Source organism: Eucalyptus grandis, chromosome 3, assembly GCF_016545825.1.
Source record: "Eucalyptus grandis isolate ANBG69807.140 chromosome 3, ASM1654582v1, whole genome shotgun sequence".
Lineage (NCBI taxonomy): Eukaryota > Viridiplantae > Streptophyta > Magnoliopsida > Myrtales > Myrtaceae > Eucalyptus > Eucalyptus grandis.
In genome coordinates this window covers 68,374,407-68,384,625 of record NC_052614.1, presented here as the reverse complement: position 1 = coordinate 68,384,625, position 10,219 = coordinate 68,374,407, and the positions used below count along the sequence as shown (strand labels likewise).

General features: G+C 41.2%; 1 protein-coding gene across 1 annotated transcript; it reads right to left on the bottom strand.

Moving 5' to 3' along the window:
- Positions 1–8,957: 8,957 nt before the first annotated feature.
- On the bottom strand, positions 8,958–9,392 carry LOC120292077 (toll/interleukin-1 receptor-like protein). Its single transcript, XM_039309954.1, has one exon. It carries the CDS (start codon positions 9,390–9,392, stop codon positions 8,958–8,960), a length of 435 nt encoding a protein of 144 aa, XP_039165888.1.
- Between the last annotated feature and the right edge of the window lie 827 nt (positions 9,393–10,219).

Below are 10,219 nucleotides of genomic sequence, written 5' to 3'. Positions count from 1 at the left end.
TTCCGAAGGTGAAAAGGTCAGGCTTGAGTATTGCCAATATCCCAAAGGACTAGGATTTTCAAAGAGAAAGTTCTCTCAGAAAGTCATACCCTATCATTGCAATGAAAAATCTATGTTGAAACGAAGAGCCTAGGAAGTCTGTCTAATGATAAAATCACTAAATTTGTCTCCCTAATATGGTTCACGCATGAAATGAGCTGCCGTATAAAAAATTATGTCATTTCACATCAATGTGCATTTTGTTCATCTATCTGATCGTCACATTATACTTTGAAAGCTCAGGTTTCTTTGCATTTAAGTATGCTCAATAATCATGAATGTGAGAGGTTGTGGCAATACTCGAGCCTGACCTTTTCACCTTTGGAAAGTGATTGCATCCTTTAGATAAATCCATAACGGATGAGTTCTTTGGGCTCAAAATTCTAGTTGAAAAGAATGTCAATGTTTCAGCCTTGATCGAGATAATAAACATAATCCTTATCATCGAAGACGTATAACGTGACATGCTTCGAAGTATGTTTTCGCATGGCATCGAAGATTCTGACACCCACAATCTGGAATTGAAATAAATCATCAAGAACTAAATATATAAAGACAAAGATTCAATGTTAAGGCCCTATCGAGACAGTAGCCAAACATAATAGTCTAAGAGGCGAGATTTTACATTTCTCAGTCTTGTTTCATCCAAGGAAATGAGGTGGAAAAAATGTGACAATCTTTGCTCCCGTCAATAATTTGTACGCCTATCCACCCATGGCCACTCCAACTATTCTCCACATGTAGTCACTCGGTAAAAGTGGGAAATGTTTTTTGACAACTACATAAAGCATGAGAAGTAGAAACATCACAACAAGTACGGCTTCATAAGTCTTATACAAAGTTAAATTGCTTATAGACAAGGCTATAGCATAAGAATGACTACTTGATTTTCTCGCATTATCTTTAAGTTTACAAAAGTACTGGTCTCTAACCAACGATACTTTTACCCACACAACTCTGGATACTAGCTATCTATGGAAGTTGGAAGTTTTAGATGATGTGTTTTAAACAAAAGCTAGAAATAACAGTTGCTTTGACTACTCACATTCTCCACGGCTATCTTCAACAACGAAAGCCTCGGATACGGCCCTGCGTCGCACCATAGCATCGACAGGTGACCTTAACTTCGAGCCTATATTTCCCACTCCTTGTCCTACTCTAATCCCACGTGAAAGTGAAATCGCCTAATTTGGCTTTCCCTCCTTCTAGGTTCACAACCAGATCACCAGACAAAATTGCCTTTCCCTCACCCTCATGTGGCTTTCCAATTCGAATCAACTTCCTCAAATTCACCACCAAGTATGACAAGATTCAACTTACCAGCTAATCTTGGTTTGCTTTGCACAACGTGTCCAGTTTCTAAATTTAGCAAAGCAACTCGAACCTTGATCTCCCTGAATCTTTGCGTCAGTGAATAAGTGTGAGGGCATGCTAGTCATGAAATGAAATCCAAAAGATTTATCCTTCAAACTTTATCTTTCAAAGATGGTAGGTTGGGCTCTGTGTGTCGCAACCTACCTTCAGGGGAGAGAGTAGGTTTAGAGGTATTGCCTATAGATGGGTTTAAGGCTCATGATTAGGCATGGCTCTCCCAAACCCATACCTCATGTAACATTGAGATTTTTTTAGGAATTTTGCACACAAAAAGTCGCCACTAGCCTATTGGGGTCGGCTAGAAATTAAGTGAGGCATGGGAGTGTATCTCACTCTCTATACAATCAAAGAATCTAGAGTCGGTGACTTAATTACACTAATTGACTAATTAGTGCCATTTCGGTATCTAATCTTGTTCATTTTAACAAAATAATTTTTTTGATAAGCAATTTGGATTGATTTTATACATATCCACTAACATGTGGAGTGATCATGCGGGTGCGCAATCATTAAGGTAACAATCATAGCTATCAAGATTTTAATTACAATAAAATTAAACACGTGCAATTTAACATAATTAAATATGCAAACTAAATATGCAATATAATCAATATATGAGCAAATAAATGCTTAATTATATTAAGAATATAAAATATAGCAATTCCTAACCAAATCCTACGTTTTTTTATTTTCGATTTTTTTTTAATTTTTTTTAATTAATTTTAATAATTATTTTTAGGAAAGAAGTCGAATTTTTAATGTTTTCTGAGTTTTTGAATTTTGGAAAACTTTTTTGAATTTTATTATTTTTCGAAATTTTTGAATTTTTTAAAAAGTTTTGAATTTTTAATATTAATATATATTTAATATTTAATATTATTATATTCGAGGAAAACAGACTTGAACCAGATAAACCCTATCCGACTCGATGACCCTACCCAAACCCGGATCCGACCCAATCGGATTTAAAAAGAAACTTTTCTATTTTTTATTTTTATTTTTTCCTCTTTTGTCTTTTCCCTATCTTGTCCTATTCCCTGTACCTTCTCCTCTACGACTCCCCTTCCCGAAGCCTGCTTTTGTCTTTCTCTTTCCCTATTCGTTTTACTTTTTCTGCACTTTTTCTTTTCCTTCTTTATTTTATTTTCCTCTTCTGGCCTTCTTCTTCTTCTCGTGGGTTCTCAGCACGCTCGAAGCCCTTTCTTTCACCTGAGATCTTGTTCCTCACCGAAGCTCGTCCAAACGGCAACACCGACCGAAGCAACCGGTTCTCTTTCGAGTATTTTATCAAACATTTGGTGTGCGCTATTGACACGGGGATTTTCGACTTGATACGGACACGAGCACAAATCTAAACCCCTAACGACGCATCTAGAACAACTATCAGCTTTCAGGGAGTACCGGCTTGGACCGAAACTTGCGCGAACTAGTCGGCGCGAGCTTCAGCCCGTCGTCTTCCGAAAACAAGGGACACACGGTCGAAAAAACCTACCTGGTTCGAGGGGAGAGCTGCAGCGGACGGCGGCTGATGAACGGACCTCCGGCGACGGCCAACCACCCTCTCGAGTTCTCTCTCTCGCTCACTCTCTCGTTCCTTCCCTCCTGGTTTCTCTCAGTATTTCGCTCTTCCCCTTTCTCTTTTTCTCTCGCGCTGGTTCCCTCTCTGTTCTCTCCCCTTCTGGTTTCTCTCCCTTTTCTCCTCGGTCTCAGCGTCGGGACTACATTGTAGCAGATGGTGGTGGGCGACAGCGACTCGGTGGAGATCCGGTGCAGCGACGACGACGGCGTCGGGGACAGCGGCGCGAGCTCGCAGCCCACTCTCGCTTCCCCCTCTCTCCGTCCTTTTCCCTGTTTTTACCGAGCTCAATCTCTGTGGTCTCTGTTCTTCCTTTTCTATGCTCCTGCTGCTTTTTTCCTTTTTCAGCTCCCTTGTGCGCAGAGGATATCTCGGCGGATCGATCAACTCTCGATCACTCTTCGATTCACCCGTGCGGCCTTAAAGTTTTACCCCTAAACAGCTTTTCAAACTCACTCACAAGACTTTGTCTACAAGACTCGTATGTAGAGAGAAAAACTCTGAGAGAAAGGTCTGATTTTTGTATTGCTTGTGAATGAGATATTTATAATGAAGGGGAGGATCCTTTATATATAAATATAATGTGAACTATATCCGTAGATCTCCCACAGATTTAACAATGGAGATTGAATCTCTCCAACCACCAACTATCCATATTTATTACAATTCGCATATCGCCCGCTTCTAGGATTATTCTAGAAGACTCGAGAAAATCCTAAGTAGCAGACAAGCCAAGGTCGTTGGATCCATAAACGTGTCATGACCGGCCCATAAAAACACATGCTTTCTTTTGAGCCGTGACAATGACAGGGAGGAGGAAGACCGTTGGACGTGGACCGAGCCCAAGGAGACCAGGAGGCTGGGCTGCGCAGGGAATGGTTTGGGCCATGAGAGAAAAAGAGAGGTGGGCGGCAGGCTGGGCTAAGGCTGGATCCGGCCCAACCCACCCCCTAGGCATTTTTTCATTTTTTTCTATTTGTTTTTGTTTTTGTCATTGTTTTGTTTTCTTTTTATTAGTGACTAATTCCTAATTTTGTATGCGATTAGGTCCTAAATAAATTGATAAAATTTAGGTGTCAAAACTATGAAGCTGTAAAAGACAAAAGCTCGTTCTTAGAGAAATTTGAGAGGGCCATTTTGATAGCCGCCGCCATCTTATCAATATGCTACTTGAATCACTAGAATGGCAAAGACAAACTTTACTTTTATCATCTACTTGATCTAAGCTCATAATTTTGAAAGCATCACTATGAGGAAGTAAACATCCACATTTTAAATATTATCCATACTTTATCAATCTGTATCCCCTAACCATGACATCTTGAAAATTTATGATATTAGGTCTCCACTCTTCATTATCAAAAGGTCCATCACAACAGCCTTCTAAGATCTAAAATGGATTTCTTTCCATTTGGAATATATTAAAAAAATTTCAATCCTCCATTCATGAAGAACAAAGATCATGGAAAAAATGTCTTTCCCAATTTCAGCAGCTTACAAGAGCCCAAGCAACCTCCCTCCTATCCATTGACATAACTTCATGATACCTAAGTCCAGCATCAAGCCAATACACTGAAGCAAATGTAGACCTCACACTACATGGTAGTCAATAAGTGACAAAGAGACGGCTTGTCAATGATCCACCTAGCCCCACAAAGGAAAAGCATGGATAATCTCAACTGTAGTTATGACTGTTACTGAGAGGGATAAAACTTTCCAGACTGGAAGATGGCAAAGAGAAATGTATACATAATCTGGCAACATTCACAAGATGACTGAAATTGTCGACAAAATGTTGCCAATGTCATTTTCAACTCTTTGTAGGAGTGTCTTCTGCTTCTGGGCAGCTGCAGCAGCTGTGGGCCTGCTCCCACTACCTAGACCTGCTCCTGCTCCTCCTCCTCTGTTCATTATCTACATAAGCAAGCTAACATACACTTTAATCTTCAGCCATAAGGCAATACAGGAAAGTACATGTAAGTTTACAGACAATCACTGTTTGCTAGTTTACGTGAAAACTAATATATTGTGACAGTGGACCAAGCTACAACATATAGGTGTTTTCCATCAAGGAAAAAGAGAAAAGGATCACAAGACATTAGCCACCCATGTCAAATTGTTCTGTCAAATTTGCAAGTGACGGGCAAATAATGTCAACTGTAAACATTGTCCAACCAATTAATCTACCTAAAACAAGAAGCAGTCCAATCTAGAAAACAACAGGAATGCCAACATCAAGTCATGGGAATTACTGAAAAAACAAAGGGCAAGAGAAAGCAAGATAGAGAGCTTCGAGCACGTCCGTAGACTGAAAAAACTATGTCAAATTCTTCGATAAACGACATTGCTTTGTAAATTACACCTCATCATGACAGAGGACATCAGGCACACCATTCAAACTAGGTTAATAAACAAGTAGATCCATTGCAAACTAAAAGTAATTCTGAACTTCCAAGATGAATATAAACACAAAAGCCACAGACATCGAAGCTAAAGCCAGACAGCAAGCCCCCTCAGCAAAGCAATTAACCGACGATATGCTGTGAGACAACATAAAAGAAAATCAACATATCATAATCACAGGCCAAAAAAACTGATCGTCCAATTCGATGAAGAGAGCAGCAGCAATAGCAAACAAATCGACTCTCCCCCTACACAGCTCTCGACCAAAATTCAGCATCATTCACGACGCGAAAGCCCTCCAAGAAAACAACCCCACACTCTCGGAGAAATGCTTCCGCAACCTACTCTTCGTTCGCTCGCTCGCTCGCTCGCACATCAAAACCGAACTACCAATTCTTACCACGCCACCTCCGAACGAAAGCATCCCACGCATCAAAATCCATTCTTACCGATCTCAATACTCGCTCTCTTGCTCAATAGTTCGAAAATATCACAACGTCGTCACGGTCCGATGCCTTCTTGACCCCGCAGCACACTGCACATTGGCACTTCGCCATACCTTCTTCCACAGCGCAATCTCGACAGCTCGACAGCCGTCGATACACCGCCTGAAAACCCTAACAAAAAACGAAGCTGGAAACCGAAACGAAAGCAAGCTCGCTGCTCCATTTCTCAACCGCACGCGCGTCACTGGCTCTGCGAGATTTCGCCCGGGGTTTTCAGGTGACCGGAGCCCCTGAACTGCGACATGCTGAGCTCGGTGTAGAGAGAGAGAGAGAGAATGGACCTGTCGTCGTTGGCGGCGGCGGCCGCGGCGATTGCGGCGGTTCCGGAGGCGAGCACCGGAGGCCGACGATTCCGCAGGGAGGATGGACGGCTGCGATGCGAATGAGCCAACTCGCGGAGGTCGTTATGAAGGACTATAAAATCTTTTTATTGGGCAAAGTAATCTAAAAATAATTAATATATATATAAATTTGCTTGTAGAATAATCTCCGCGGAAGGTTAACAAAAAAAATAAATGACGCGAATGGAGCAACCACATTTTGTTCGACTACGGTACAACCATATTTACAATTACTGATAAAGATTTTCAAAGAAAACGTTTAATTTTCGTTTATTTTGTGACTATGGTGATTTAGGAAAAAGGCGAAGTTGTTTTCTTTCTATCTAAGTTTGTCGTTTTAAATCTTGTAAATATTTTTGTAAATTGATTAGATTTCTGTCTATTAAATATCAAGAAGTTACAAATTAATTTTTCAAAAATAATTTTCCTATCAAACAGAGGGATCCTGACACAAAAGTGGAGATTAAAGTTGAGAAGTATTACAAAAAGACCTAAGGAGAGACTGGATGAAAAGTCGGTAAGGGTTTTGGCGCAGTTGAACATTCCTTCATCTTCCTTTTTAGTTCCTGTAATTTACAGATCTTGAACTTCCGATTGATGGTTTCTTGATCTTCCTCATCTTCTTGCACGATCATACCTTCTATTTATATGGCAGAGGTCGACACCAATGGATGGGACGAAGTTCAGTTTCAAGGTTAACTTCATCAAATTTTGTTAATCACTTCGTTTAACGAGGTTCTTTGGCCCTTTATTGTCGAACCAGCTTCCACGTGATACATTATGTTTATCAGAACTCCCAACACGTATTATTAGCGAGAAAATGAAATCATGACTTCATTCAAGAGACTCAACTCGGTCTGCAAGGTTCATCTTTCAAGTCATCATCAGCACAGAGGAGCGATTCATTTTCATGTACTCTTATAATGGAATAGTCCATGATAAAGTGAGGTTGCTCCGCCGTAAGCTATATAGAATTGTACAATCAGTACATTCATTAATGCAGCTAAATGCGAGTGCTAAAGATCTCCTCATCAAGTTGTTCGCAATTAAATGAATCCATTGCTACTGCTAGTATGGTTATACTTATGCAGTTATTTCGATTGTGGAGAGCTTCTATGCGCATATTTATTGCTTTGAGCATAGCCAAAAGCCAAAAGCCAAAAGCCAAAAGCCAAACTATAGTCACTCAGAAAATTTGGAGGAATGGCATAGCCAAAGACTGTTTGCTTGGAGGGAACACGAAAATATTTAAGATGTCTGCATGGCCAGATTCTTTAACAGCAGACAAAAGTAATATATAAGATTCTCCAATATTTCTCATGACCCGATGAATATCCGCACTTGAAATCCATATCGAACAACATATTGTAAAGGATAAACTGAAAGCACCGAGCATTTCCTTTCTCCTACAAGAAGAGTTCCATGTTCTTTCACTTTCTTCATATCTAGTTATGGTCCACGTGTACTGTCCTCATTAGAGCAGAAGTTTAAGATGACAAGATGACCCTATGATGCATTCTAGTTCCAGTTACACCTTGAAGGCTTCCTCAGGAAAAATCACCAACGGATCACCATTCTCAGTAGCAAAGAAGAAAGCAAGAGAAAGAAAATGATCACACAGAACAGAAGCATGGAAGCGCTAACTTCATATGGCTGTCGCATAATGAGCTGAATAAGAGAGGTTGAGCAGAGTAGATAAGGAAGCACAACAGTTTTTGATGGAAATGGAAGCTGCATAATACGGAATCGGGATAGGTGTATTGTTTAGAACAGACATGAGACAGCGATTACCCATTTGCCACTAGTTGCAACACAAGACAAGGTAGGGGAAATGCCTAGTTCTTGCTACTTTTTAAGTTACCGACATCGACCCAGACTCCATTTCCATAACCATCGAGAACATTAATATCTCCAACTGGCATGAGAATCCTGCTTCCTGGGCCAAACCAATTGAGTTCCCCAGCTAAATGCTTGATCCGGTGAAAATGATCCATATCGTCTGGGAGAATGAAAACTTTCATTTCGTTAAATGAATTTGCTATGACTTTGGCACCTCCGTCACAAGTACTTAGCCTTCTTGGTTCTTTCCATTGGAGGTTTGATATAAACTTTTCTCGTAGGCCCATGATGAGTCTATCGAATGCAACATTTTCTCGAATATTAGAAAGAAAGCTACGACGTTGAAAGAGACGATGGATTTGGTTCTACACAACCTTTGCAAGGGTAGTCTTGCCAATCCCTGGCAAGCCCCGTATCCCAAGCACACGTACATCTTTGTCATGTACTGCGATTACTTGGTCATTGTCATAGACGACACCAAGCTTTTTCATAACCTCCCACACGTGGGGTTCCATGCCCACTAAACATGCAGTCACATATAAATCATTCTTCTTCAACCGCTTTAAAATATCTGAAACAACTTTCCCTGTGAGTGCACCATAACTGCCAAACGTGATGATGAAAATAAGGAGTCGTGATGAGATTAAAAAATAACGAACAACAGTTTATGAAAATTACAAAGGAAATAATCCAGTTAAACCGTACCAAATATTGACCAACACGGACGATGCAGTGGGCAACAAGAAGGGCACGGAAAGTACACTTACCTCAGTATCAATTCTAGTGCTATCCAATTAATGATTTCGACAACATTGCTTCGCCAAATTCTCGTAGAGCTAAAGCGAATTACATTAAAAGGACAGTAAAAAGTTGATTACCCTATGTTTGTATTTCCCAGATCATGCCCTTCATCTCAGCAATCTTTTCGAGAGCCTGCTTCCATTTATTGGTGTCCTTACGGTCAACACGGTCCTCATGTTTACTGAAGGCCTCCCCCACACATCCACGTCGGTATTTTAAATCAGCGGGGCTAACATCATAGAAAATGGGCATGATCATTTGAGCGCCTGCTTCTTGGCATTCCACCCTTTGGGCCAGCTCCATGAGACGATATTTATTGGATGCATAATTCTGCGAGAGAATAGGTATTGATATCTTAGACTGCTTTATGAATTGAACCAATGCATCGGTGATATTTTCTCTAATATCAAGATCAATATCGTCTGTAAAGACAGCGATCCCTGCACTAATCAGGCCATTGTAGAGGTAATTTGCAAATATCTTGCGGGTATCGGGACCTCTAAGGGTGCGCATGGCAACATTTCTATTATAGGGAACTATTTCTTTTCATAAATAGTTTTTTTCTATTTTTACTCCAGGAACAATTTCTAAGCAAAATAAGGTATTTGGTAATTATGCGAAATTTTTATTTTTGGAATAGATAAGAATAAAAACGCGTTTGGTAAAAATTATAAATTTTTATATTTATTTTTTTTTTTTACTCATGGACTGCACCGCCGCACGACCATCGCATGACCATCGCACGACCGCCGCATGACCATCACGTGACCATCGCACCACCGCCGCACCACCGCCGCACCATTGCCAACCGTCGCCGCCGACCGCCGCAAGACTGCCGCACGACCATCGTGCGATCATCGCACTACTGTCGCACGACCGTTGACCGTTGCCGCCAACCGCCACCGCAGGATTGCCGCCCACAGCCTACCAGCCATGGGGGTAGCGACCGGTGGCGATCATGCGGCGGCAAAAGTGGCGAAAGTGGCGGTGGCGACGGTAGGGCCGGTGGATGGTGGAAGTCGTTGGCTAGTGGGCTATGGGCGGTGGCTAGTGGGCTATGGGCAAAGTGGCGACCGTCACCAACAGTTGTGGGTGATCGACCCGCCGACGATGGCCGCGAGTGGTAGGAGATGGCCGACGATTGGCAAGTGGCCGGCGGTAACCGCAACAAGGAAGAAGAACAAAAGAAAAATATAAAAAGAAAAATCTCTAAAAATTATTTCCGAAAACAAGAAGTTAAATAATTTTTTTTTTACCACCTTCTCCTATCTATAAAACGCAGGCAGACGTAACGAGGCACAAACGAGTTGGGGGCCATCACATCCCTCTCTCGCTCACTC

What these genes read in the sequence shown, in the direction of transcription:
- LOC120292077 (XM_039309954.1), bottom strand. Translation starts at nt 9,392, where the DNA reads ATGCGCACCCTTAGAGGTCCCGATACCCGCAAGATATTTGCAAATTAC.